Source organism: Colletotrichum destructivum, chromosome 7 (genome assembly GCF_034447905.1).
Source record: "Colletotrichum destructivum chromosome 7, complete sequence".
Taxonomy (NCBI): Eukaryota; Fungi; Ascomycota; class Sordariomycetes; order Glomerellales; family Glomerellaceae; genus Colletotrichum; species Colletotrichum destructivum.
In genome coordinates this window covers 1,989,390-2,016,044 of record NC_085902.1, presented here as the reverse complement: position 1 = coordinate 2,016,044, position 26,655 = coordinate 1,989,390, and the positions used below count along the sequence as shown (strand labels likewise).

General features: G+C 55.0%; 12 protein-coding genes across 12 annotated transcripts; 8 read left to right on the top strand and 4 right to left on the bottom strand.

The window, feature by feature from the left end:
• Positions 1-83: 83 nt before the first annotated feature.
• On the top strand, positions 84-338 carry CDEST_11168 (uncharacterized protein; the record flags this gene model as incomplete). Its single annotated transcript, XM_062927324.1, has 1 exon — positions 84-338. The coding sequence occupies one exon, from the start codon at positions 84-86 to the stop codon at positions 336-338; it is 255 nt and encodes an 84-aa protein (XP_062783375.1).
• Positions 339-629: 291 nt separating this feature from the next.
• On the top strand, positions 630-2,248 carry CDEST_11167 (Putative aldolase-type TIM barrel). Its single transcript, XM_062927323.1, has one exon. It carries the CDS (start codon positions 782-784, stop codon positions 1,916-1,918), a length of 1,137 nt encoding a protein of 378 aa, XP_062783374.1. The 5' UTR covers positions 630-781; the 3' UTR covers positions 1,919-2,248.
• Positions 2,249-3,501: 1,253 nt separating this feature from the next.
• CDEST_11166 (Putative tyrosinase copper-binding domain, di-copper centre-containing domain superfamily) lies at positions 3,502-5,644 on the top strand (the record flags this gene model as incomplete). Its single annotated transcript, XM_062927322.1, has 7 exons — positions 3,502-3,674; positions 3,724-3,800; positions 3,857-3,936; positions 3,999-4,466; positions 4,556-4,710; positions 4,767-5,376; positions 5,486-5,644. The coding sequence occupies 7 exons, from the start codon at positions 3,502-3,504 to the stop codon at positions 5,642-5,644; spliced, it is 1,722 nt and encodes a 573-aa protein (XP_062783373.1).
• A 667-nt stretch (positions 5,645-6,311) lies between these two features.
• CDEST_11165 (Putative molybdate-anion transporter, MFS transporter superfamily) lies at positions 6,312-6,988 on the bottom strand. The gene has a single exon (XM_062927321.1). The coding sequence runs from the start codon at positions 6,925-6,927 to the stop codon at positions 6,373-6,375; it is 555 nt and encodes a 184-aa protein (XP_062783372.1). The 5' UTR covers positions 6,928-6,988; the 3' UTR covers positions 6,312-6,372.
• Positions 6,989-7,563: 575 nt separating this feature from the next.
• Positions 7,564-8,114, bottom strand: CDEST_11164 (uncharacterized protein; the record flags this gene model as incomplete). The annotated part of the gene is made up of 1 exon (XM_062927320.1): positions 7,564-8,114. The coding sequence occupies exon 1, from the start codon at positions 7,813-7,815 to the stop codon at positions 7,564-7,566; it is 252 nt and encodes an 83-aa protein (XP_062783371.1). The 5' UTR covers positions 7,816-8,114.
• Positions 8,115-8,830: 716 nt separating this feature from the next.
• Positions 8,831-9,626, top strand: CDEST_11163 (Putative glycosyl hydrolase family 92; the record flags this gene model as incomplete). Its single annotated transcript, XM_062927319.1, has 3 exons — positions 8,831-9,031; positions 9,205-9,447; positions 9,519-9,626. The coding sequence occupies 3 exons, from the start codon at positions 8,831-8,833 to the stop codon at positions 9,624-9,626; spliced, it is 552 nt and encodes a 183-aa protein (XP_062783370.1).
• CDEST_11162 (Putative minichromosome maintenance protein) lies at positions 9,489-12,947 on the bottom strand. The gene is made up of 2 exons (XM_062927318.1): positions 12,585-12,947; positions 9,489-12,529 (listed from the first exon to the last, which is right to left on the bottom strand). Exons 1-2 carry the CDS (start codon positions 12,592-12,594, stop codon positions 10,173-10,175), a joined length of 2,367 nt encoding a protein of 788 aa, XP_062783369.1. The 5' UTR covers positions 12,595-12,947; the 3' UTR covers positions 9,489-10,172.
• Positions 12,948-13,170: 223 nt separating this feature from the next.
• On the top strand, positions 13,171-14,775 carry CDEST_11161 (uncharacterized protein). The gene has a single exon (XM_062927317.1). It carries the CDS (start codon positions 13,376-13,378, stop codon positions 14,696-14,698), a length of 1,323 nt encoding a protein of 440 aa, XP_062783368.1. The 5' UTR covers positions 13,171-13,375; the 3' UTR covers positions 14,699-14,775.
• Positions 14,776-14,777: 2 nt separating this feature from the next.
• On the bottom strand, positions 14,778-15,516 carry CDEST_11160 (Putative DASH complex subunit Duo1 protein; the record flags this gene model as incomplete). Its single annotated transcript, XM_062927316.1, has 2 exons — positions 14,778-15,197; positions 15,256-15,516. 2 exons carry the CDS (start codon positions 15,514-15,516, stop codon positions 14,778-14,780), a joined length of 681 nt encoding a protein of 226 aa, XP_062783367.1.
• A 629-nt stretch (positions 15,517-16,145) lies between these two features.
• On the top strand, positions 16,146-18,320 carry CDEST_11159 (uncharacterized protein). Its single transcript, XM_062927315.1, has 2 exons — positions 16,146-17,349; positions 17,404-18,320. The coding sequence occupies exons 1-2, from the start codon at positions 16,562-16,564 to the stop codon at positions 17,912-17,914; spliced, it is 1,299 nt and encodes a 432-aa protein (XP_062783366.1). The 5' UTR covers positions 16,146-16,561; the 3' UTR covers positions 17,915-18,320.
• A 333-nt stretch (positions 18,321-18,653) lies between these two features.
• On the top strand, positions 18,654-22,595 carry CDEST_11158 (Putative survival protein SurE-like phosphatase/nucleotidase). Its single transcript, XM_062927314.1, has 3 exons — positions 18,654-19,857; positions 19,922-19,987; positions 20,291-22,595. Exons 1-3 carry the CDS (start codon positions 18,953-18,955, stop codon positions 21,729-21,731), a joined length of 2,412 nt encoding a protein of 803 aa, XP_062783365.1. The 5' UTR covers positions 18,654-18,952; the 3' UTR covers positions 21,732-22,595.
• Positions 22,596-25,546: 2,951 nt separating this feature from the next.
• Positions 25,547-25,927, top strand: CDEST_11157 (uncharacterized protein). The gene has a single exon (XM_062927313.1). It carries the CDS (start codon positions 25,548-25,550, stop codon positions 25,914-25,916), a length of 369 nt encoding a protein of 122 aa, XP_062783364.1. The 5' UTR covers position 25,547; the 3' UTR covers positions 25,917-25,927.
• The last annotated feature ends 728 nt before the right edge of the window (positions 25,928-26,655 follow it).

Genomic DNA, 26,655 nt, shown 5'->3' with positions numbered 1-26,655 from the left:
CCTGATTTGGTTTGGGTCAGCTTCGGATCTCTGACATCCTACCCTCACCTCTCTTTTCGGCATACGCCCGTCTCTTCTCTTGCATGGGAAATCAAGCACCAACCCTACCTCGAATTTCACGCACTGTGTCGCAGCTTTCTGGTCCAGGCGCTACAAATTCTCCTAACGATCCCTGGTTTCTTGCTGCACTATCGTTGTGCCACAGCCGGACAGGGCGAATCCTTGACGCAGTCAGAGTGGCCTGCTCCTATCTTCCCATTCGCATGGCGCGACTGGCAGGATGTGCCTACCTACTTGTACGTACAGAAATTCGTTCGTCCGGCCGAGCCCTGGCCTAGCTGTTGATCTTGGGCGACGCTGGGTAATTGCATGGGGCGAGCCATCGCAAACATGGTGCCATGAAGCTGTCTTGGACGCCACGACTTGCAGCAAGACTAAGATAGACCTGTCGAGCGAAGAGGCAATGTATGACAGGGCCCTGCCTTATGCCCAGTCCTTTCTCGCTCTTCTTCTCTCGGCTATTAAAAAGGCTCCCATCGTCCCCTTTCTGATAACCACTCTTTACCTACACATCGTGTTAGTCTTTATTGGATTCTCAAGCCCGCCAGCTCTACGAGATACATGACTTGGTCAACCATTTGTTCTATTTCCCGACCAGACTTTCCGTCACATCTTCCCGTCATTGCTATAACACATCTAGCACGCTTCGTACAACATACGCTGTGCTCACTGCCGTCATACTTGAGACCAAAACATATTCTACAGAACTTTTGCACCAACCATGGCCCCTCACCAGGACGCGCCTTCACCGGCAGGTAGTTTCACAGCCGGCTTCGGCAGCATCTCCTTCCAGTCGAGCACTTCTTCCAATCTCAAAGTCAGCAGCAGCCTAGCCCCCGCCAAGTCGCATTCTCTTCTCAGCAGCTCGTATGACAGCGCATCGCTCGGTGTAGGTCTCCATGATCCCCGACCACTTGTTCCCGGGGTCTATGTACCGACCATGTGCTTCTTCGAGACCGGCACGGAAAACGTGGACATTGACACCATCTCTCGCCATGCTGTGCGACTCGCCCAGGCTGGTGTCACCGGCCTTGCCACGCAGGGGTCAAACGGGGAGGCTGTTCATCTCACTCACGCCGAACGCCAGCTCGTCACGTCAACGACTCGGCAAGCCCTCAATGACGCTGGATTCTCTCACATGCCCATCATCGTCGGTTGCGGAAGCCAGAGTACTCGCGAAACCATTCAATATTGCACCGAAGCCTGGGCTGCTGGCGGAGATTATGCCCTCGTTCTCCCTCCGTCTTACTACTCGGGTCTATTTGCGCCATCTTCAGAAACCATCCTCGAATTCTTCAACGCTGTCGCAGATTCATCGCCGATCCCCATCATTATCTACAACTTCCCCGGAGCGGTTGGAGGCTTGGACCTATCTTCAGACGTCATCGTCCAACTGTCTCAACACCCCAACATTGTCGGCGTCAAGCTGACATGCGGAAACACGGGCAAGTTGAACCGCGTTGCGGCCTCCACGAGGAAACTGGCGAGGAGTCCCAATGCTGCGGCTCCTGAATTCCTTGTCCTGGCTGGCTCCGCAGATTTCTCAATTCAGTCTCTCGTGGCCGGAGGACACGGCATCCTTGCAGGCCTGGCCAACATTGCCCCCAAGGCCTGCATTAAAACCATTGAGCTTTATCAAGAGGGCAACCACCAAAAAGCTCAATACCTGCAGGAGATCGTATCACAGGGTGATTGGACTGCCATCCAAGGGGGCGTTGTTGGCGTGAAGGCTGGTCTTCAAGCATGGTTGGGTTATGGAGGCGTCGCCCGGAGTCCCTTGCCAAAGCCAACAACGGACCAAATGGCGAAGTGGAAAGAGGGTTACCGGGATCTCATCGTTCTTGAGAAGTCCCTGTAGGCCTGGTAAATCAAGACATGAACTAGAATCGGGCCAACCTAAACAGACGACGAGGACTGCGTCGGCGCTGCGTAGGAACCCGCAGGTTAATGGGATCATAAGCTCATGGAGTTATTACATGGGTAGTCCCCGGCAAAAATGGAGGGTATGGATAATGTTACCCGAGAAAAGACTCATGGCTGTTTTCAACTTCACACCCAGGGGTATCGTTTAGGACAGAGCTGTCCGAGACAACTTCACTCTATTCTTCACGCCTTACTCTGACAAAAGTTGCATCGCTGAAGGCAACTTTTGGCATATTTTTATCTTCAATATGAGAAAAAACTCTTCGTCTTCTGGACTAGACTAGCAAGTTCATCAAGTGCAAACGTTGAATAAGACACTTGATGATGCCAGCAAGTGTATCCTAGTGTTGATAGTGACACATGTTTACACTCCGTGCATATCCATCTTCAACGACGCAACAGAAAGTAAAAGTCTAAGTCTCCTGGCCCTTGCAGAGGCTAGGAAATACCTTCCGATGGCACTCGCATAACCCTAACTTTGCCACGTCAGAGAACTTCATGTACACCGTGCAGCGTGGGACTTACAGCCCATTGGAAAGACAGCATGGCGCTTTCCATGTATATCGAAAATAAGTTCGCGAGCGGTGAAGGCAACAGCAAAATGACCCAAAATTCATGGATTTCGCGACGTTACACCATCGGCTGGCTGCATCATAGAGGAGCGACGACCCTGCGTAAACAGTGGTGGATGGCTCTCCTCGTGCGACTGGAAGGACGTTGTGATCAACAACGGACCGCAAAGTCTGCTGTTCAACGCCAAGATAGCAGATAGTCGACATTAAAGGCGGCAGGGAAAAGTATCAGGAGGGCAAGGAGAGGCCCGGCTTTGACCGCCGCGTTCGTTCTCGCTGTGTTTGTTCACCTATTCACCCAGCAGCATATGCGCGCAGCCACCCGCCAAGTTCATGAATCCAAATTCGGTCTAACAATCGGCGGGACGAGGAGATTTCTCTGTTCAAGGCGAGTGTCTCTGGCCAATGCTCCCAGAACAAACGGAGATCCATGGCGGGCTTGGGCATCTGCGATAAAACGACTGCCGCCGTTGCTATTTTCATCCTGCATCTGGAAATTTAGTCAGACATACGATCGTTCCTGGATTCAGAGTATCTCGTCATCTAGCATGCGCCTATCGACCTACTTGTGAGAGCATAAGGGAGGGTAGGGTGGCCTTTCAGCCGACTAGCGTCACTATGTTGCGCAACAACACGCGACAGTAGCAGCGTAGGCCGTATCAAGTATTTCCATGCCGCATGTTGAACGGGCCACAAGGTTGGTAACAGTGTGGGGGGTGGAAGGGACCGGTAGAAGGGACGGATACAACGGGCTTCGTTTGGTCAACCCCTGGGACGGGTGGAAGAGGGATGGAGAGCTTAAACGCTTCAGAGAGAAAACAGATAAAGTCGAATCCGATTCCATTTTGATTTTTTGGCAAAGCAGAAGTGGCACTGATTCTTTCGCCTCTTTTTGGACTCTCATGACTTTGTATCTGGGCCTTCGGACCTTTGACTGGATTACACGATGACTGCTCTTCAGTTCATACTAGTCTTTGGTGTCTTATCGGCCGTTCAATGGTCTGCCGCCGCGCAAGAGATTCCGGTCGCCGGGGTTAGGTCCGGCGTCAACACGAGAACCGGCGAGATGCCCATCAGGAGGAACATCAACAGCATCTTCGACGAAAGAGGGCCACAGTGGTACTACCCGCCCCTCGGACGAGGGTTGCTGTCGCTCACGATCCCATAGGGATCTCTACATTGCAGCTCTTACTGCCATGCAAGATGCAAACGAGACGGATCCAACGTCTTACTTCCAGATAGCGGGTTCGTATTCGAGAAGGCGCCTAAAGTGTTCTTGTTCACTTTGCTGAGGCTTTCAGGAATCCACGGCCAGCCATACATGGCCTGGTCCGGTGGCGGACCGCAGACGGGAGCAAACGCAGGATACTGTCCTCACAACGTACGCCATCCAAAGTCGTCGGATGCCACGCATAACCTGCATTTTGACTAAGGTATTCCTAGCAAGGGTTGTTTGGCACCTGGCATCGCGGCTATCTCTCGCTATATGAGGTTCGTACTACCGTTTCACAAACCCAGCTTCGCGTTGACCATGACTTGACTTGCTCGCAGCAAGTTCTCGTACGCCAGGCCAAGCGCATTGCAATCTCCTACCCAGAACCTCACAAGAGGAAGTACCTAGAAGCTGCAGAGAGTTTGCGCATCGCGTATTGGGACTGGGCCGAAGACCACCAAGTCCCGCCTGTGACGGCGATGCCGACGGTGATCGTCAACAAGCCCGTAGCCGGCTTGGTACAGCCCGCGGCCGTCCGGAACCCGCTGTACCGGTTCAAATATCCCCAATCCGCTCTCGATGGCTATTTTGGTCGATTCGATGGGACGAACTCCACGAGGCGTTGCGCCAATGACGGCGAGACTTATCCGGAGACGGCCAACAAGAAGCTCGCGAGTTTCAACCTGAAGGAGAAGACGGTGAGTTTCGCGACTCTTGTGATTCACAGGGATGTAGAGTTTCGTTCTGTTGGTCGTGTGATGAGATGTTTCTCGTTAACTAGTTCCAGTACAACGTCTTCGTCAAGGCCACCACGTTCCATGAGATGGTTTCGGCTCAGAGCCAAGGGGCCAACTTCGAAGGACCCCATGGAGAAGTCCACGTCGCAGCAGCATGTGGCCAGGATCTCCTCACTCTTTCGACGTCTGCCTTTGAACCTTTGTTGTAGGTGACAACCGCATCCCTTTAGCCCAAGACATTGCTGCTAACTCTCATCAAAGCTGGCTCCATCATGCCAACGTCGACCGTCTCATCGCCTTCTGGCAAGCCCTTCACTTCGAAAATGCCAACATGCACTTCTCGTACTCCTCCAACGAAATGTTCGCCACGCCGGCGGGCACAACGGTGACGCCGCAGTATCCCATCTGGCCATTCATGGGCTCGGGAGGCAGCCCGCTCACAACTGAGTCGGTGACCCACGTCCGCGACTGGGGGTACACGTACGCGCCCATGCGGTTCTGGGACCAGGCGCCGGGAGAGACCAAGATGGCCGTCAGCAGGACGGTGAACCTCCTGTACGGTCCGTCGGAGCAGCAGGAAAAGCGAAGACTCTCGCTTCAGGGGCTGAGGAGGCGGAAGGGAGTGACGAAGAGGGAGTACTTCGCCAAGGTCGAGGTGGAGAGGGGCGAGCTGGAGTTGCCGTGCCAGGTGCAGCTGTATCTGAAGGGCAAGCTGGCCGGGTCCTTTACGCTGCTGGACATGCCCAAGAAGGGAAAGAGCTACGATGAGATCCCACTGAGCAGGGGGGTCGAGATGGCGGGCTTCCGTGGGCTCTCGTCGAAGAGTGTACTGGGCGACGTCGAGTACGGGTTGGAGGTTGAGATCAATAACGTGAGTCCGACCGTTACACCCCCCCCCCCCCCCCCCCCAATTCCTTTGGATATGCAGTCAATCTTCTATTGGGAGATGGAAAGCGTGTGCTGATGGAGATTTCGCCCAGCTTGACGGAACAACGACGCCGTTGGACCGCGTGCCGAGCTTGAAGATCGAGTTGGAGGACGTGACCTTCGTGGCGCCCGATTCGCTTAACGAACTGCCGACGATCGGTGCAGCACAATGTCGCGCCGCGAAAGCGCGACCCTTGACAATCAGCAACTAGATAGCCGTGTTGTGGAACCGTCAGTGGTGGCGGCTATATATGTATGTATGTACGGATCGCTTGGCAAGCTGTGATTTCCTGAAGCGATACGGCATGACAGGACACCCTACGTTTCATTTGACTCGTTCCAAGGCCAGGCGGCCAGCATCGCGAAAAAGTGAGGCGCAGGGTGTTGGTAGTCATTCAAGGTGTACAGTAACGGCCCTTTCAAGTTTGAGAGTGAGACACTTCTAGCGGTATTCTTGTGGTTTTGTGACCGTCTAATTCATCGGTTGACATTGGTATTCTTTGCGCGCCGCGGAGCGTCTCCGGCGTACATCGTAGTCGGCTTCAGAAACACCAAGTATAATCACACACTGCGCGACGTCAAACAAATGGATGTTGTGGTGATGAAAAGGTACCACCGCCGGAAGCACCAGACCGCCAAAACGTGGCACGATGAGACCCGATACCAAGGCGAGCGAGAGACGTGGTGCCTAGACGGCATGAGGGACCTGTTCCGTGGCAGTGTCTCACGGGCGCTTAAGTAGACGTCAGTCGGTGAGGACGGCGGCGTACAGTCAAATGATGGATTGACGATCAGTGTCCTGACGCAACGGTTCCGGGAATATGGAGCTTGGCTTATTTCCTTAGCAAACTTGTGAACATGGCATATGCCACGCCTGCTTCTTCGGTTATCTCTCGCGCTCTCATTCTCTCTTGTTGTGGCTACGTCCACAGAAAACGATCTACGCATCCTGCCCGCCCATGAGCCACAACGCGCCACAGCTAGCCTGCAGCAACATGCCGCAAACGAGAAACACCTTGGCCGCCTGCCCGTCACTGCTGAACATCAGGCTCACCACCACAAAGACATTGAGCGGGATCCTCAACACGCCGTACACCTGCGCCCTGACGCCGTCGTCTACAACCTTTCCCTTGAGATAGCCCATCGATGGAAAGTACAGACCGACGCAGGCCTCGAAGAGGCAGAAAAGCCAGAAGGTAATCTGCTCCGCGCGCGGGGCACCAGTACCAAGAGCAAAGAAGACAACGTTGGCGGCGAGAAGGACCGAGAGCAGCAAACGGGAGGGCGTGGAGACGAGGGTGAGGAGACGCGGATACAAGAGAGAGGCGAGGAGGGTCGAGGCCATGAATGAGGCGAATATGATGCCGTAAGGGAGGGTCTCAGGGGAGGAGGAGGCGGATACGAGAACCGGGGACCAGAGCACCACGAAGAGGTACATAGAGCCCTCGAACATTGTCGAGGCGAGGCCAATTGCGAGAACGCGTTTGTCGGTCATGGTGGACCAGAGGCTGGCCGTTTTGCTCCTTGATGCTTTCGAAGGCGACGCTTGGCCTGTCGAGCCGTAGTTTTCATCCTTTACTCTCAGTCAGCTGTGGCATGAAGGAGGCAAAGTGGCGGTGCATCTTACCCATTGACTGGCAATGACGCTGCAAGCAACGACTAACAAGATCACACTGGCCAGAAAGGGCGCCTTGCGTGTCCCCGTCGCGGAAACGAGCCACTCGCTTACCACGCCGCTCACAATGGCCACGACACTGTTGACGGTGCTCATCAATCCAAACGTACGCGACAGGTCCAACCCCTGATCTCCCAGCCGGCGGGCGTGGAAGTCCGTCACCATCCAGCTCTCGAAGACACTGAAGAGCAGGCTGGTGCCCAAGCCACCCAGGACGCGGCCTAGGAAGAGCAGTGTCATGCTGGGAATGGTGGTGAGGATACAGGAGAGGGCGTAGGCGGCGCAGAAGAAGAGGCAGCTGACCTTGCGGCCGTGGCGATCTGCGAGGGAGCCGATGAAGTAACCGGCCACAGCGCCCGAGACGAAGCCGGTGGTGAAGAGAGTCGGGACAAGTTCTGACGAAATTTGGTGTTCATTCGTGTACAACGAGTAGAGGAACGGGCCCTGAAGGCGATTTCAGTGTGAGCGTTGCGATACTGCTTGCTGGGGAGTGAGTAATGCTACCTGCAGCCAGTCCGAGCCCATGACGAGGGCGTAGACGACGTAGAATGCCCATTGAGAGCCTTGCCGCTTCTGCTTCTGCTTCTGCTTCGCGTCCTTCTTTACATCTTTCCTAGCGAGTTTTTGCTTTTCCTGTCTTCCCGAGGCAAAGAGGGCGCCACAGGCAAGGAGCAAGCCGGCGAGGTTCAGCTGATATATGTCCAACATGGTGTAGGCGGCAAGCAGTGAAATCGGGGTTGTGAGTCTCTGGGTTCACAAACTGGCAGATGACTGGAAACCTCGGCGGGAATAGGACTGAAGTAAAAACAAGGTTAAGACAGGGTCAAAGAGAACGGGGATGAAGATGAAAAAGGCTGATGAAATGATGAGGGTCGCATTAAAGGGTCCAGGTGTCCTTCTCCATCGACGGGGTGATTTTCCGGGGGCCAAGCTGGAGCATTGAGTGTTTCGGGCGAACAACCTCCAAGGGGCCCCTTCGAGGATCCTGCACCGCTCTCATTGAGTTTGTCTGGTTTGAGAGAAGGAGACGAAGTTCGGATGAGGGCGGGAGATTGTAGAGTGAATGATAGCGAGTCCCGAGATACCTAGTTAGAGAAAGGCGCCTACCTTACATCAGGTACGTAGGTACTCCAAAGTTCCTAGGTAGGTAGGTACCTAGATGGAGGGGGATGGGAGCTACCCCCTGTAATGGGGACGAGCTAAGAGGGGGGTTCAGGTTGATCGGCTACTGTATCCTAGTCCAAAATATTTATTCAAGCGACAACGTCGGCTTCGTAGAAGTACTTACAAGAGGCTTGGGTTCGCAGCGTTCGGTTGAGATGGACCAGAAGGATGGAATCACAACACCCATCGATGAACCCCAAAGTCGGACATTCGCTCAATTCCGCTGCAATGCGTGCGTGCGTGCGTGCATGCGTGCGTAGGCGGAGATCCGGTTCAAGATGTGCGAGCTGCAAGCTGGAACACTAACACGCCACATCATGATATGTGCTTGGCAGCCAGTTTTGCATGCTTTCAAGGACTCGGCAATCTCGGGCTGCCACGAGATCCATCATACATAACCCGATACCACTTGTCTCTCAAAGCAGACGCGCGGGGTCCACGACAAAGGTTTACTTGCATATGAACCTTTCCGAGTTCCCCTACCGTCACTATGCTTATCAGACATGAACGGGAGAGAGTAAGCAGGCGCTTTGTCGAGGACTCTTGGAGTGTTCGTACAATGACTATTGTCCCGCGACGCTGGCTCGGGGGCTTCACAACAAGTATATGGCGCCTGGCAGAATCTGTGGAAACCGTATCAGAAGTCTCTGGGAGTTTCCTACAAAAGTACATAAACGGAACCTGGGGCCTTCAAGACCCGATAGCCCGCTCGAACCTTGCCGGCTTCTGCTCGCTGGCATCGAGTCCGAGCGAGAAGATTGTAGCAAGCATCTGGCAGCATCAAACGTAAACCGCGCCGCAGTACAATTCCATCTAGCAACGACCTACCGCCTCTCAGCGACGTCCCGCACTCGACCGCAACCCTAATCAGCTGGATGTGTCTCCCGCCTCGAATACTTCCACACTCCGGCACTGGCTAACATTTCCAACGAGCCTGTGTTCCTCACCAACTACCTCTACCACTACGCCGGCCGCCTGGGCGGCGGAGCGGATCCACATATGTATCCCTTCGTCTTCAACGCCACACGGTGGCGGGCTGCCGGGAACGACAACTCGGGCGCCATCGGCGCTTTCGTCGCGTTTTTGTTGACAGATGTGTTCCCCCTGGCGGGGCAGGAATCATACTTCGCGACATACTTCGCGACATACTTCGCGACGCCTCCCTTCTTTGGAGAGGTTCGCGTCAGGAGCCCTGCGGCGGGAAGACGGTTATGATGAGGGGTGTCGGGTTCGATACTGCGTACAAGAACATCTACGTGCAGTCTGCCAGACTCTACGGCGAGGCGTTCAGCAGGGGCTGGATCGGCTACGACTTCCTCAAGCAGGGCAGGATGTTGGAGTTGGTGTTGGTTTAGGGGTAAGGAGTCTGACTGGGTAGAAATAGTGATGTGAAACCGTCGAGCTACGTGGCTGGGACGTGATCGTGAGATTTGTGGCCAGGGAGATTACTTGCACGCAAGCCATCCGTCTAGAGGCAACGAGATACTTAGCCCGAGAGCAGTCACGCTCGGCAAGGAAGAGAAACATTTGCGTTCCCATCCCTTAGGTTGAGCCTCCAAAGCATACGACCTCATGATGTCTCAAATCAATGGCCTTTCTTCCTGCCAAAGAAAGAAGTTCGCCAACCGCGTGGCCACGCGTCGTGTGGTACACCTCTAAACCTTTTTTTTTCTTTAGCCCGTCTTTAGGAATCCGTGATGAGTAACGATAACCGCTTCAAGCGGACTCTGCCACGAGTCATTACTCTGCAAGATGAACATGAGATAAGAAGAGGAAGTAAAAAGAGAAGCCCAAGACACCTACCGCCCAAACAACCCATCCGGTGCTGCTTTTCCAACCAATTTCCCCGTCCATTATGACCCTAAGACCGAAATAAAAATGCTGCTGCTGCTGTTGATCTTTCACACAATAATCAAATCGTCATCGTCGTCATCTTCAAAAGAAACCGACTGCTGCGGCAGGTCCATTCCCAGACTCTCCCTCCCGGCCTCGCGGATCCCCTTCTCTGTCACAAACCTCGTCTTCTTTCGCACCGGCGGCTTGTCATTGCTCAACTTGTCGCCGTCCTTCATCTTGGCCAGCTTATCCTTGAGGTTGCCGCCCCAGCCGAAACCACCTTTCGCACCTGTCGCGGCCGACGAAGATGCCCCGACCGAGGAGCTGGATTGCGCGCTCTGGGGCCTCTTGCGTTTGATCGGGCTCAGATGAATCGCCAGTTCCTTACTCCTGGGGGCCATCAGACCCATATTCCTCGCGTCGACACGCTGTCGCTCCTCGGCCACGCTGGCTGACGGAGCAGATGAAGAGAGGGCAGACGCAGACGCGGCGTTGCGGGTGCGTTCCGACTGCGTCATGTATTCCTTCCCGGCGCCGGCGCCTATTTTGCTGAGGCGCTGCATGATTCCCCTCTCGCGCTCCTGGGCAAGCATCCGCCTTTTCAGCCCTTCTTCCTTTTCTCTCCGGTCAGCAAGTGATTGGGCTCCGTCAATGAGTTGCGCAGAGCTCATCGATTTCGTGGCAAACCAATGGCTGTGTGTTTCCCGGTCGTATTTGCCCTGCTTTTGTTCCGGTTCTGGTTTCCGAACATCGTGAGAGTTCCATCGATGCTTCTTTCCGATACCACCAAAGTCCATCGAGTTTACTTCCATGCGCGTCGCTCGTTGTTTGGTCACGGCCTCGTTGGTATGGAATTCGCAGAACTCGGTTCTCTTTTTGTTGACCCACGAGTTGCAGAACCCCCCATCCCTCTTGATGGATTTGCAAAACCCCAAGTCGCGAGCCTTTCCGATCTCCATGATGGTGTCGGCATCAGAATTGATCACCAGACTGAACTTGCCGGTGGCTTCGCGGCCTACTGGCGGTGGCATGATTGTTGGGTTCAAAATAGCCAATACCGTGCCTTCGGTGAGTTTCCAGAATCGGGTGAACCCCGTATTAAAGAGAAACAATTCGAGCTCCCACTTGAGATCACAGAGTGTGATGACCATGTACTTCCCTCTATCTGATTGCTTCCCGTTTTGGTCCGGTCGAGGCTTGTGTTGGCGGGGTTCCGACTTTTTCGCGACAATGGCAAAAACAACAATGTCTTGTTCGATATCTGGAAGCTGAAATTCGGGACCCTTGACCTTGCGCAGTAATTCTGGCATTTTGAAGATCTTCTTTCCGGACAAGGTCCTTGTCAAGACCTGATGCGGAAGAATGCGCTGCGAGAGATGGAAGCTGGAGTATGGCTCGAAAGCCGATGCTTCTGACTCGGGCACATCTGCGGGTGCCACCTTAGATTTCTTTCCAGCCATCATCCAGTCAGGTGGAGGCTCATAAAGGCCCTGCGGGTCATTGGTGTCTTTTGGCGCTGGTGCCGGAAGGGGAGGTATATCGTTGAGTTTCCTTGGTCCGTGTTCGGGTTTGGCTTTAGCACCCAGGATATCGTCTCTGCTGAACTGCGGCGTAGGGTCAGGCTGCTCCGGAAGATCGACTGCCGCCTCTTTGAACTGGTCAATCTCCTTCTGTCCGATCTCAAAAGCCCCAGACCTGGCCTGCCGGACTCTGTCTCTCAAGTCCTGGCGGTCAACCTCTTGCGTCCTCGCTGCGGCTAGCCTCTCGTTGAAGCTCAAGGGCCGTTGTATTTCGTTCGCGGTCTGCAATGCCGGAGTCCTTGACCTTTGGAGGTAGCCGCCAAACTGTTGCTGACCGTCTTGGGAGTTCGCGTTCCTGCGCAACACACTTGGTGCTCGTTTCAACGAGACATCTTTGCCCTTGAGCCCTTTGTCAATGCCTAGCAAGACCCGACTAGGCGATGCCTGTGGCTGTGGTGGCTGCATCTTCCGTATGGGAGACACGGGCACTTCGATCGCAGCTTGCGATTCGGGTCTCGCAGGCGCTCGACTTGCGCCGAGCACTAGGCCTGTTGATGTCGGTCTTGACTGTTGCGGTGGTGGTGATCTACGCCGGGGAGACACAGCGCCCACCGTTCGCTCCTTTGCGCTCTGCAACTTTTTCAGTCTCAATCTGGCCTGGATCTCCTGTAACTTCAACTGAAGCGTTTCCTCGTCGTCATCGTCGTCCTCGTGGTCGTCCATCTCGTCTTGTAGGTTCAAGGACCGCGCTGATAGCGTCGAGTTTGCACGTCCCCTCCTCAGCGGCGACGGAGAAGGCGATGTTCGATTGGCGAGACGTCGTAGGCGGTCGCGGCCGCCTGGTGTACTGGCGAGAACATCGTGAGGGGATCGAGGAGGCCACTGAGGCTCGTTGGGTGGGGCTACTTCAATGTTATGATGTTGGTCACCAGAAGTCCCACTCTTGGGGTAACTAACCAGGAGGCATATTGCCAGGTGATCACGATGACGTGGTAGAGAGCGTAACAGCCGTCTCCCAACCTTTCCTAGGGAAGGCCACTTGATAGAGCTCCGACGCCACAAGGCCCATGACCTGCCAGCCGGCCTAGTCAGCTTCGTCGGGGGGCAGCGCAAGACTCGATTGATGGCAAATGAGAGGGGTCTGTGCTGGCAAACAAATAATCGCAGTCAAAGAACAAAGGAGAATTTGTCAACCAAGATAGAAAGATGAAGAGGCGGCTTAAGGAGCGACGTCGGTGTTGGCGAGCAAGCCTAGCCACCTGGTGTAGGAAAAGTAAGGTAACGCAAAAAGTACGAATAGTGCGGTAGGAATGCCTCGAATCGTTATCGAATTGTTGCATCTGAACCTGTCGTCGCGATAAGCCTGGGCAACTAGTCTGAGAAGAGGAGTTTGACGTGGATCATCTTGGGGGTTTCGTCGCTGTCATTGGTTGATCGCGGTAAACCCCTGGGGGCACGTTCCACTCTCTAATTGAGTCGTCTCGTCGCGTCGCGTCTGCTGTCATAGTTTAGTCTGAGCGCAGCAGGGTCGAGTTGCGACGGGTTTGAGCACCAATCATACTAAAGTACCTTTTCACTACCATCACAAGCTTAACGTAACAGTCCACTGCCAAATCCTCGTTCCTTTTGACGAGCCTTGCATCCTACTATCCGTGGAGTTTTTTGTCAATTGGTTTTTCTCTCTCTCTACCTTGTTTCTATTGTATACCACTCCCTCATTCGCTCAACTTCGGCAATCATAGCAAAACATGGCGAGAACAAGATCAACCAAGTCTGCGCCGGCAGCAAAAATAGAATCCACCAACGCCTCCTCGACGGCCAAATACACCTTGCCTGAGGAGCCATCGAACGCCCCGAAACTATTCGTCATCCCCAAAAAAGTAACAAAAGACGCTCGCATAGTCTCCTTGCCCAACCCTCGCTACTCGAAACCTACTCGCTACCTTCTTTGCCCCAACACGGGCATCTACGAGTTCACAAAAATTGCAGCGCCGAAGACAACACCCAGAAGCTGGTTGATTGAGACAGCCGCTGGCCATCTGGAGGAGCCGGCGTTCAAGGAACAGTCCCAGCTCGATGCCCAGGTCACCAACGGTGCGGATCTCTTCGTCGCGACGCTCGTCGACCCCCTCTTTTTGCTAGTACCTGTACTCTTCAGCTCTACCAGCACAAATAATTCCGGGACGAAGCGCCTCTTCCTTTCCAGGGACGATCACTTCGATGCGCTGTCTATGTCATCTTCCCACATGTCCGAAGCCCTCCGATGCCCCAAGACGCAAGCTCTACTCGAATCACGAATGGAGTCTGTTTGCGATACCGTCGACGCTGGCGATGAGAAGATGTACCGTCTAAGCGAGAAGAAGCTCATTCTCCAGATCCTATCGAAGGCGCGCTCAATGGGCTCCAGCGGCCTCCCCGCTACGATGGAGGAGAAGTTTGTCAAGAAAGCCCTGGAGGCACCCATTCAAGTGCAAAAGTCACAAGCCGTCATGAACACAGTCGCCAAGCAGGACCTCGAGACATCCACCGATGAATCAAGTGGAAACGTGGCAAAGAACGAGTCCGGGGAATCCCAATCCTCCATTTCGACAGAATACAGCACAGCCACTTCTACCTCGAATGCTCCAATGGTGGCTACGTCTGTCGAAGGTGAGGTCGTTGAGGAGACGGTGGTGAGCGCGATCCAAGCATCCGACGAAGTGATGGGTCTCCAAAGGCTCAGGATCGCCTTCGGCTTCATCTGCTCTAGCTACCTTGCGACAGGGATGGCATCGAGTCTGAAGGAGCTCCTCGCCGACAAAGAAACGTCGGGCGTCGATTTTTCGCCTCTTGACGACTACCTGGCTCAACTGGCTAAGCTTCGCACGGAAGCTGCATCATCCCGTTCCATGGCCGACTACTCTAGGAAGCGCATGCTGGATGAGGAAGAGGAAGAGGTTCGCGCCGAGAAGAAGCGCAAGGTAGAGGAGGAGAAGAAGAAAAAGGCCTCTCAGAGCCGCGGTGTCAAGGCACTGGAGAAGGTCAACACCAAGGGCATGAAGAAAATGAGCGACTTTTTCAAGAAGAAATAAGCCAAGGTAGTCAGCGGCCGACCGCCTGAATGATTTGTTGGGTATCGGTGCTTGTTCGCAAACAACTTGTACCATGCTCTTATTCCGTACCTCTAGCTCGCCCCCGATACCCACCACGAATGCTCGCGGCGCCTCTGCCGATCCTCGATGTGCTACTCGTGTAGCCGTGGCCGCGAGTGGTGCTTGCGGTGCCCCGAGCCCGGCCGCGAGAGACAACTCGACCACGCGGCGCATTGCCGACGGCGGCTTGTCTTTGTCGCTCCTCCTCTTCCTCCTCTCTCTTTCGACGAGCAGCCTCCCGCCGCCGCTCCTCTTCAGCGGCTCGCCTCTCGGCAAGCTGTTGCTTCTGGACTGCTTCGGCCTCCATTTCCACCAAGTCATTGCTAGCGCCGCGCCAGTTGGGATTCAGGATGAGTCGCTGGTTGTGTTCGGTTTGCGAAAGAATGCGAGTCCATGTGTTGAGGAGGGTGGACGCGTTAGATACGGTACCGCCGACAGTCTGCGAAGGATAGGTCAGCTGTAATCATGACATAGGAGCGTGGGACATAGCAGCAGACATTCATGTTGCCCTTGGCCTTGTCTAGGGTGGCGATGATGCCCTCGATGGCCGCATTGATGTTGCGTACGCCTTCCAGCTCTTTCCGCAAAGCCGCTTCTCTGTCGAAAGTGACGTTTGGGTTTGCAGGTGTCTTTGGTGTCTTTGGGGTTTTTGGTGTGTTCGGGGTCTTGGGCCGATCGGATGGAGGGGGGCTTTCGCCTTCGGGTTGGGGTGACGCCCAGACGCCCTCGGTGAGGGAATCGTCGGTGTAGTCAGCCATAGTAGGGGGTTTGGCTGCTGCTGATGCGGACTCGGGTATTTCGTCTTGTTGGCTTATTGTTGATCTAAGCGTGTACTGAAGGAAACGTAGTTTCTTTGGGGGCGCGCGCTCTTTCCAGTGGATGGGTATCTTTAAGTCGTAGGCGCAACGCGGAAGGGGGGACGGGTGTGACGTTATTTGTTGATGGATTGAGACTTTCAGATCCCGGCGCCGTTTGGACGGGAAATGTGGGATGCGATGCGCCTTCTGTGAGGGGCAGCAGCAGCAGAAGACAGACCCCTGCAGCCGACAGCGCTGAAAAGCGTTTGGGCAACACTCAATCAATCGGCTGTTGCTGTTACGCGAAAATACGCGATCCTCAGAATTTGAGTAGTTGACGCGTCTCTCGTCCCTTGTCCCTCTGTCTCCTCCGCTGATAGGGTAGTGGGGCTCGCTTAATCTGAATGGAAAATTGAGGCTTGAGTGCGATTGAGCGGCAATGGAAGGAAGGTGCAGGTGCAGAACGGGGGCTGGGGCTGGTGCGCTGCAAAGAATCAGGCTCCACCTCACCATCAGGTCACTCTCCTCACTTCACCCAGAATCCCCCCAGCCTCTGCATTTCCCAGCCTCCAGCCTCCTCCCACGTTTTGCGCCCATTGCCTTTTGCACCCCCAACTGCCGCACCCCATGATCGCGAACATCAATCCATTCCACACATCCACTTCTCACTTACAACACTTGTAGCCAGAGCAACCAGAGGCATCATAAACTCCCACATTTTTCATTACATTGCGCCTGCCTAGTGTTGTCCGAAACATTCAGGTCTGGTCCTCTCTTTGAACTCAGACTGCCTGAGTTCATCCCAAGTCTTTCACCTCACCTTATCTTCAATCGCCTCACCTCATCCGTATCACCCATCCACTCTCAGCGTCAAAACAAAGGCACGCACTTGCCACCCCGAGCAGAATTGCATGCACAAATTGGAGCATCAAAAGGAAACTGAATAGGAAGCAACGACACATCGAATACCATACCACCGGGCTGCTTGCCTACCCCTTCCGATACAATGGCGACCGCCTTCGCAGTATCAACACCTTCACCTCCCCCTACCATCCGAACTCCACCCACACCCAAGCACGGCTGGAGCGACAACTGGGAACCCTACTCTCCTCGCAAGTCAGCGCGTATTTCGTCTCGTCGAGCTGCCAACCGAACTCCCTCCCCCCAACCGCCATCCCACCGCACTCCTCCACGATCAACCCGCAAACCCATCGCACCTTCCATCGCCGCCGCCATCATGTCGCCGGCTTCTACCCCCCAGAAAAAGCGCCAACCCGCTCAAGATTCCGTCCAAAGAGCTTCTGGATTTATGTCCGCCGCCAACACTTCTCACGCCGCTTCGTCGCTTGGAACTGACGGAACGAGTCATCAACCCCACAACACTTCCGTCACCCGTCGATCCGGTATGCTGCCCACGCCGGCTAAGACGCCTAAGAAGGCGCCCTCGGAGAAGCAGAGCGCCCTGATCAAGTCGGTGGCGCGCAACCTGTTCCCGGCCGAAGAGGAGGGACTGGCTACCCCGAAGAGAAAGAGAACCCCGAAGAAGTATTCCGGCAGTTCGTTGGAGAGCGTCACAGCCACGGAAGTCGAACAGCAGATCGAGATTTTTACCGACTCGCAAGACCGCATCCCCGAGGCTGACGAGAGCGTCGACAATCCATTCTACGGCGATAGCGCCGTCGTCGATCGCGAGCCCCCCGGTCGCCGCAGCAAGCGCAGGGTCGCGGTTCCCGGCGAAGTCCCCCAAGCTGTAGACAAAGCGCTCCAGCGTGAGGACGGCATGGTCTATGTCTTGTAAGCTAATTGCTGGGTGTATATAATGGAGGAACGTTGCTAACATAGTCGCAGCCGAGGAAAGAAGATCTTCCGCAAGTTCGCTGAGCCCGAGGACGAAGATGAGGAGGACGACGCTGAGAGCAGCTCGAGCGAATCTCGCATCCGCAGGCCCCTCACGCGCTCTTCCATCAAGCCCCGCTTGCTGTTTCCCGTTGCACCCAAGACGTCTGCTATCAGCTCCACCCTTGAGGAAGAGGAGGCCGTCACCGACATCGAAGATCATCACCTTGAGGAGGAAGATGATGAAGAGGAAACTCCAGAGACCCCGGCAGAGTACCAGGATGAATGCCCCTCGACCCCGCAAGCACCCAAGTTCGGCCGGACAGTTGCCACACCCCCCGACACCAGACGCACCACCCGATCTGGTCTGAAGTCGGAGGAGGCGACCCCGATCAAGCGCAGGGGCCGACAGAGTCCGTTCGATGGCTGGCCACGGGTCAAGAGCCGTCATGAGAGTTCAGCTCCCAAACGCGCCGGAGGTGATGACCTGCCAGCTCCTGCCTCGAAACGTACTCGTGGCTGATGCTGTGGAGTGAGTTAGTTATGAGCATCCTTCTTTAAATATCCAGGCAATTGGGGTCCGGATCATTAGTTCTTCAAGCATGGGCTACGGGAGGAGGACAGTCAATTCTTTTGATAGGCTTTTGTGTAATGGTTAGTTTATTTTCATGGGCAGGGGACACGATGGTAGCTGGGGGGTTACTTAAGATGTCTCCAGCTGAAACCCCAACTTTCACCATGGTAGACTTGTTTATCTCCATGGATAACGGGGGAAAACGCTTATGAAGCGCGCAGACTGGGACCAGGCATTGGCGTTGGTCAAGCTGTATGAAAGGCTGGCTTTACGTGTAGTAAGAGCGCCGTGTACAGCTCTTCTCTTTGGGGTCTCCAGTCTAGGATAGGTATAAAGAACTATTTGTAAACGCCACCACATTCCAGTCCTCAATTGGTGTTTCGCAGGAGTTGTGAAATGACTTGGAAGGGATCTTTCCCCTCATTTTCCCATCAGCATTTGTCTGAAATGGCTCATGTATCCGTACCACCTACCTAAGCCAAGATCAACCTGGCCATACCTAGGTACCTACCTACCTCACCTAGGAAGGGATGTTTTCGGTGCTGTAGGAAGGTCCGACGTTGCCCGCCATTTCGAACTCCGAGAGCGGGCACCGGGAACGCCTGTGTCCAACAAACGTCAATTTGCCCCACTATTGCAACCCCTCCATCCCACTTTGCGCTCCGAGTCCTCTGCTTCGTCAAGTTCCGTTACTCAAACCCTTAGGTAACTCACGACTCATCACCAGTGGGCTTCAATTAGCTCAATCACAGGGTTGCTAGCTGTCACTTGGCGGCCTCTACAGACAGCGTTGCCGTTCGGGTTTGTCATCTCGACGTCTAGTGGTCATTGTGACCGTGACCATCTTTGCCAAGACCAATCCGTCCGTCTCTTGCCGCGGGGCATTGCTCAACCCCGAAATCTTCGACTTCGGGCTTCTTTTCTCTCTCTTCACCCTCATTGATTCAAGTAACTCATCAACAGCAACACCCCAAACAACCGCCCAACATGCACATCCTCCTCACCAACGATGACGGCCCCCCGTCGCCTCACTCCTCCCCTTACGTGCACTCCCTCGTCCACCAACTCCAGCAGGCCGGCCACGTCGTCTCTGTGTGTCTGCCGCACACCCAACGCTCCTGGATCGGCAAAGCGCACATGATCGGCCAGACTGTGAAGCCGCTCTACTATCGCCCCTCCACGGAGGGCCTCTTCGGTACCGAGGGCACGACCTCGACGCGGCCCTCGGCCACCGGCGCCGACGATGAGTGGATCCTCGTCGACGGCACCCCGGCCTCGTGCGTGCAGATCGGTCTGCATCACTTCTTCCAGGAGCGCGGCCCCATCGACCTCGTCGTCAGCGGACCTAACTACGGCCGCAACACGACAGCCGTCTTCGCCCTGAGCTCAGGCACACTGGGCGGCGCTCTCGAGGCCGCCGTCTGTAAGCGCAAGGCCATCGCCCTGAGCTACGCCTTCTTCTCGCGGAACCATGACCCCGTCATCATTGAAGGTGCGGCGAGACACTCGGTCAAGGTCGTCGAGAAGCTGTATCAGCAATGGCCGGCCGGCGACGAGGTTGATTTGTACAGCGTCAATGTACCGCTCGTTGAAGGCGTCGAGACGCACAAGACGTACTTTACCAACATGCTGCAAAACTACTGGCGCGACGGCAGCTGCTTCCAGGAGATTGATGGAGATGTCGGCGATGAGGACGAGGAGGAGCAGAAGATCCGAGAGGGGACTGGTGGTGAGGCATGGGGCGGTGAGAGAGAAAAGACGGATGGCGAGGGTCCAGGTGGACACAAGCACAAGCACTTCAAGTGGGCGCCGAGATTCACGGATGTGTATCAGAGCGTTGAAGAGGCGGCGCCTGGCAACGATGGGTGGGCTGTCAAGGAGGGCTACACGAGGTATGTTAGACCCTTTGATGGATGCTTTGCCGTTCCCGAATGTGCTGCTGACTCGTCGACACAGTGTCACGCCGCTCAAGGCCAATTTCTGGCATGCTGCCGAGCAACTTCACCAAAAGGAGTTGATTCTGTAAGTGTGCCCTTTGATCTTTGAGATCACTAGGAGAGAGTGTGTGCTGTATGTTTCTGTGCGAGAGAGTGTGTGAGAGTGGGAGAGAGCATGACATGGCGAAAGAAGCCGGGTAGGATGTCAGACCATTACAACACGGAAGCTTGAAGCATGAATGCATGATACAAAGGGGCGAGAAGAGACAGCCAAGACGGTTGAGAGGGCAGCGGGCAGCGGTCAGGCTCAGCATGTACTCTACGCTCTCCAACACTTTCGCAGCCAATATACCACGGAAGCATTTTCTCACGTATTCTTCATCTATAGTGACAGCCCTCAGGTCGATGGAATCTCGAAGGAACATGCTGCGTCCTCGACTAAGCTTCCTATTAGAAGCGACCCTACCAAGAACGAGCAGCCAGTCGCCGTCACGAACCCAAAGTTCCACGCCTTGATCAACTACGAGGACCCATATGTCCAGCCTCTCATTCTCGGGGCCATGCAACGGCTCTTCCCTGGCGCCTACTCCCTCATCCCGACACCTGCCGGATCGGCCGGTGCCGGCGCCGTCCTCGCGGCTGCTCTCCCGTCCCCAGACACCAAGATCCTGCACATAGCACCGTACGAATCCCTTGATTTCGACCACGTCGCCGCGCACCCGTCCACGGCACTCGTCAACAGCTACATCATCCGCAAGGCCCTCATCCGGAAACATTATCTCTCGTCGACGGTGGACCACTGGATCGCGAAACACCCTAGCTCTTCGCTCAAGACGCACGTCAAGCGCGGCGAGCACTTTGAGGTTGACTACGCCGAGTTTCTGGACGACGCGCTCGTCGAGGCGTTTGATCTACGGGAGAGCATGGACAGGAACGAGAACATCGTAGAGGATGAAGGGGACAAGGACAATAAGGAGTGGTGGATATTGAAGCCGGGGATGAGTGACCGCGGGCAGGGGATCCGGCTGTTCAGGTCGATGGAAGAGTTGCAGGGAATTTTTGATGAGTGGGAGGAAGGCAGGCCCGACAGCGACGACGAGGACGAGGACGTGAACGAGGACGAAGAGGTAGCAAAGGTCGAGGGTACAAAGGGAGGTGACTACATAACGACGTCGCACCTCCGCCATTTCATCGCCCAGCCGTACATCCACCCGCCCCTTCTACTCCCGGGCGACGCACGCAAATTCCACATCCGCACGTACGTCCTTTGCGTCGGCAGCCTCGACGTCTACGTTTACAGGCCGATGCTAGCGCTGTTCGCAGGTAAGGCGTATCGCGCGCCGTGGGAGGATGCGGACCTGGACGGTCATTTGACGAACACCTGCCTCCAGGGCGGGCAGGAGAATCCCGCTCTGCCGGCCGTGAAGCAGTTCTGGGACCTCGTGGCCTCGGGGGACGAGGAGGACAAGGGCAACCGAGGTCTGCCGGTTGAAACGGCGGAGGGTATCTTTGAGCGCATCTGCGAGGTGACGGGAGATATATTCGAGGCGGCAGCGCGCGAGATGACGATTCACTTCCAGCCGTTGGGCAACGCATTTGAAGTCTTCGGCCTTGATTTTCTGGTGGATGCCGAGGCGAGGCCGTGGCTGCTCGAGGTGAACTCGTTCCCGGACTTCAAGCAGACAGGTGGGGACCTGAAGGGCGTCGTCGCCGGGTTCTGGGAAGAGTCGCTGAGAACGGCCGTTGGCGGGTTCTTTGGCGTTGAGGCCGAGGGTGCGGCGTCTGGCGAGATGATCCGTGTCAGACGGGTCGAGCTCGGGAGACGATGAGGGAGACGGTCTTGTTACTTGGCAATCGAAGATGAGGTGCGTATACACTTAGATTCGTCTGAACGGCCAGGCAGATAGAAGAAAAGAAAAAAAAGAACAACAAGGATTGAAAAGGCATATATCATCACGTATTCTGGGAAGGCCTCTTTAAGATCCGGACAAGATGATGATGCTATTCAATGGGAAACCCCAATCGGTATGACACAACATATCAAATACATACATACATCTCTCCTCACCTGGTATGACAAGGCAGAACTCCCTCTCCAGAGTCTCTGACTTTCTACCGCGCCCACGAGGCTCCGAAATACCTTGGAAATCCTGCATCGTCGTCATCGTCGTCAGGCAAAGGAAAGAGTGATGTCGCAAATCGCCAAGGCGCGATGATCTCCATGCCCCCTTCACTACGCCCTCCAAGGCTGCCAAGATAACGGGAACTAAGAATCTTGGCTCTTTTTTTCTGCGCTTTGTATATGGGTCTTGGCACTTGGGGATGGAGGCATCCGTCCAGGGCCGCAGCACAGTATCCAACGCTTGCCAAGCGTTGCCAAGAAGGGGCCGCGAAGTACACACACACACACCCAGTCATCCATAGAGGGTCATACCTGTCATTTTCTGTCCAAGAATGCCATTTTTGGATGACTGGCACTCGTCTTTGTAACTCGTCTTTTTCCTTCGGATGTTTCCCAAGATACTATAATTGCGATTGTGGCAGACGAGGCATTTCCTGGCCCGGCAGCCGGATATTGGGGCGTGTAATGATTCGAATTGATACAACGACAAGACGGCGAGACCGTACCCATGGGACCGCCGATCGGGGGTACACAGAGGCCAGGCGCAGGCGCAATCGCCCTCGGAGCCTTTGGCGTTTCGTCGCGCATGTCGTCCATGGCCGACACGGTGCGGGCGCATCGCACGTGGTTGTTTGCGCAATGAAACATTACATTCTGCGGGTGATGCACAGCCTCCATGGCGGACCCGGGTCGGCCACAACACCGACAGGTTCCACGAAACCGCGTCACTTGACGGTATGGTGACACAACATGACAACCTGGGTCCTCGATCGCAGAGGCCGCCGACTAGAATCCGAAGTGGCGGACGACATGACAGAAAGCGGCTTCGGGAGTCGCCACCTTACTCGAAGTTTCTCGTCCCTCCCGTCATGTTGTTGCGGTGGTGGTTGCAAATGAGGGTTTTCGAAGCTGCTCAGCCTCAAACGATCTGCATCGTCCATTTGACGGCGAGCGAGCCGGTTGGTTGGCCGATTATTTGGCTCGCCCGGCAGAACCAGAGTATCCCACTTGGGTCTGGTCCAGCGGACGCCGCGGAATGGGCACAGCGCGATGGAGGTGCGCCGTTTTGCATTTTTGAGTTGCTCATCATTCCATCTGTCGAGTTGTCCGGGTTATCGTGTTCGCACTTTGGATGGCCTAGACTGCCATCGTGCGAGATTTGGGGGGAAGGAGTGCCAGGCAAACAGGTCAAGCTGGATGGCTCGGGTTATGAATTGATGGGGGAACCGAGCGAGCGAGACTTCGGCCAGGGTCCGATGTCATTAGCGAAACTTGACAGCTTCATGGGTTTCTTCAGCTCAATCGTATTCGACTACCTGCTACGCTGTATTGGCGAGTAATGGCTTTCAGATGAGATTCAATAGACTTTCCTACTTTCCGTATGTAGTGTAAGTGTTAGACTCGCCATTGGGTTTAGCCTCCCTTGATCCGAGAGACTACCAAGTGTGGGGAGAGGTGCGGAGACAAAAAGCCATCAGAGTGGCTTGTGGACGGTGCACAATGGCCAGCGGGCGATGGTTGGCAGTGGATGTTTCGCCGGCTCTCGGATGGTCGCTGAGAAAGCCGGGGATCTCGAAATGGTTGGCTGGGATCTGTTGCTTACCTTCTTGAGCCTTGGGAGGCTGTTGTGGTTTCTTCAAACACACAGTGTTGCCAACAGACAGTTGCCGACAAGTTGCTTCTGGGCCCCATCACCAGCTTCTAGTATGTCTTTACCTAGAGACAACACATGGGACAGGCGCCGGCAGGCGAGTCTGGATGCGGGTACACATCATTCCGTAGACTTCGCCCCCTCCCCCCCTCTCGCCATCTTCGACGATTGGTCCGCGATAGAAGTACCAGAATGACGAGGATCATGCGGAGCAAAAGTCCCTGCTAGCGAGTCGACTCAGCCGAGTCGATCAAAGCAAAGGAGACCGGGCATCTAGGGCAAACTGTGAACACTGAACAGCAGGTTTTTCTAGCAATGGCAGGAAACAGGCATGTGGTGTTTTTCCAAAGCATCCAGAAGGACCTGCTTCCAGACCCTCTGTGGCACCGTCTCCCTCTCTCTCGCGTTCCCACAGAAGTGCCCTCTGGCCGTCCGATTCGGTAAGGCCTTCGATTCTCATGTCGGCAACGGGATTAAGTAGTGGATACCTGCCATTCCGGTGACAAGGGCAAGGGCTCCCAAACAAACATGGTTGGTTCCAAGATTGCCCTGGGCCTTTGCGAGTGACTGATTTGCGACCTTGGGGCTCTGTATCCTCACGCGGTTAATAGGAGACGAGACCGAATGACAATCGTCCACCGGGAAGTGGGTGAGCGAGCAGTCGGGCGAAACCTCGCAAGCGGAATGCCAATTTGCCTCTTGCGGTTCGGCTCCCCTGTCCGATGAAGATGACGAGGATTGAAGCAAGGAAGGGGACACGGCAGGCAACCAGACGAGAGACAAATTCGACGAACGACAACCCACCTAACTCCTTAACTAACAACAACCGGAGACTAAGGCCAAGAGACGACCGACTCCCCTCTTGGCATTAGGCGATGCCCCTTTGCCAAGACGTGCCTACCGGATTACGACGTCTGTCGGGACTTGGAATAAGACGAAGGGTGTCGAGTCCCTCTGTGGTTCATGCTTCTCCCGTCGACGATTTGCCCACGGCGCTGCCTGGCCCCCCCCCCCCCCGGGGTGTTATGATGGACGAGCAATCCCAATAGCAGTAGGCAGCCGGCGAGATAGATACATGATGAGGTAGGTAGAGACGCCCGCCAACGCAATGAGGCTGACGTATAAGCGTCGTCGACAGAGGTGAGGCGCATTTTCCCCACTCGAATGCGAATGGTAGCCTGCCGTGATGACCGCCGAAGCAATCGACTCGCGCGCCATTATGCATGGTGGTCGGTAATCTGTCAGTACTTTCCGGCCGAAGCGCCGATTTGCTGTTTGGTGCGCCATTGTCGTTGGCGGTGTCGAACGAGATGGTCTTATTTGGTGCAATCGGCAGATTTGACACTGTAACTATGGGGAGCTCCCTGGAAATAATGCGCTCGAGGCGAGCATACCTAAAGTAGACGGACCCAAGCCCTGTTCGTTCCTGACTCCGAGATATCTGTAGGTGAGGGACCATCCAGCCATGCGAGTCCGAATGCAATTCCAAGAGCCCCATCGAGCGTTGGCATGAATATTGTCTTGGCATTGTGGCATCTGTCGCGTTGATGGTGTTGCACACCCCCCCGGCCGTTGAACTCTGAGCTCTCTGAGTACAGATACGTACCTCTCTGCGGAACTTAATCGCCCGACGAGAGGGGAGGCACTTTTGTTATTGCTTGTATCGACCCTGCGATCGCGACCTGCCAGACTGGGCAAGTCAGCACGCTTACCGCTGCGCCTTAGTGTTCGTACCGAACAATAGTAGTGTAGGACAGCCGATGTCGCCATCTCAATGTGCCGTCATCGGCCGCTGTATTTACAGATATAGCGCCAGGTGTTTTCCGTGTGAGATGATGCAACTATGAGAAATGCTTTGCATCGCTGCATCTCATGTCTGGAAGGTGCCTTCTCAAGGTGCGACGGTCTGAACTCACCGAGCAAGGTACGTCCTTGCGCAGAGGTCTGCCCTTGATCCCCGGTTCCCCGGACTGGTGTAGATTTGACAACGTGACGAGCAAGGCACCGGTCGCCTATTCGAACCTAGATACTGGTATGACACGGCAAAAGTGTCTGAGAGAAAACGAAAGCGCGCGTTTGACGTGGGTTGCCGGTTGTGACTCTCGAGAACGTCTCGAGAACGCCTGCTTCAAGGTTGCATGGTCAGGCTTGGAGCTTTGTGAGCCCAAGGGTGCTGGAATCCCCGCGCTGGTTTATCAGATAGACCACGGAGGTGAAAATTTTGGAAGGGAGTGTGAGTAGTGTAGGTAATGTACAGAGCATCTGATTATACATCGAGAACTGTAACAGCTTTGTTGCTGCAGGATGATGCTTTGGCTGCCGATCATAGGCTGTCGCCTCACCATTGCAACTCGTCATTCGGCGTTTTTGCCGGGTCGACCCTAATCTGCCGCACTGTATGCGTTTTGGATTTGGGGACTTCCCACGATACCTCGAGGTGGTGAAATGGTCAGTATTGTTGGAGTAGACAGGACCAGAAGAGCAGTACACATTATCAGGATTGTGACTAACGAGGAGATAATCAAGAAGATGCTTGGCCCGATCTCTATGGAAAGAAGAAGTTACGATCGGGAGGCTAAACTCTCTTCTTTTTGTCCCCGTCCATGTGTTTCTTTTTTTGTGGCCTTTAAACCCTTGGGCCATGAACATGAGCTGTTGCAGTCATTGTTACTATTGCCTCATCGACCTGTTTATTTGTCAAGCGATTAGCCATGGCTGCCAAGAAGTGCCAGGCTACGTTTGAGAGGTTTCCAAAGCGTAGCCTGCTTCTCACTACTGCAGCTATACTAAGCAGGGCAACAGCCGCCAGGTGTCGGGAGTCAGCCTAATGCTCAGCCTCGAGGATTGGGGGTTGTTGTCCGGCCGCTCGCCGCGTATTCTGGCTGTAAGGCCAAGGGCTTTGTAGTTGATACGAGGCATACCGAGTACAGTGCCGCAGGAATTCCGTCACTGGCAACGAGGAAACACGAGAAATGGCCGG

Bases quoted from the DNA above. Each gene is read 5' to 3' on its own strand.
- CDEST_11167 (XM_062927323.1), top strand. From the start codon at position 782: ATGGCCCCTCACCAGGACGCGCCTTCACCGGCAGGTAGTTTCACAGCC.
- CDEST_11165 (XM_062927321.1), bottom strand. From the start codon at position 6,927: ATGACCGACAAACGCGTTCTCGCAATTGGCCTCGCCTCGACAATGTTC.
- CDEST_11161 (XM_062927317.1), top strand. From the start codon at position 13,376: ATGGCGAGAACAAGATCAACCAAGTCTGCGCCGGCAGCAAAAATAGAA.
- CDEST_11159 (XM_062927315.1), top strand. From the start codon at position 16,562: ATGGCGACCGCCTTCGCAGTATCAACACCTTCACCTCCCCCTACCATC. The intron at 17,350-17,403 runs GTAAGCTAATTG...ACATAGTCGCAG, and splicing joins GACGGCATGGTCTATGTCTT to CCGAGGAAAGAAGATCTTCC.
- CDEST_11158 (XM_062927314.1), top strand. From the start codon at position 18,953: ATGCACATCCTCCTCACCAACGATGACGGCCCCCCGTCGCCTCACTCC. The intron at 19,858-19,921 runs GTATGTTAGACC...TCGTCGACACAG, and splicing joins GTCAAGGAGGGCTACACGAG to TGTCACGCCGCTCAAGGCCA. The intron at 19,988-20,290 runs GTAAGTGTGCCC...CTTCATCTATAG, and splicing joins CACCAAAAGGAGTTGATTCT to TGACAGCCCTCAGGTCGATG.
- CDEST_11157 (XM_062927313.1), top strand. From the start codon at position 25,548: ATGTCTGGAAGGTGCCTTCTCAAGGTGCGACGGTCTGAACTCACCGAG.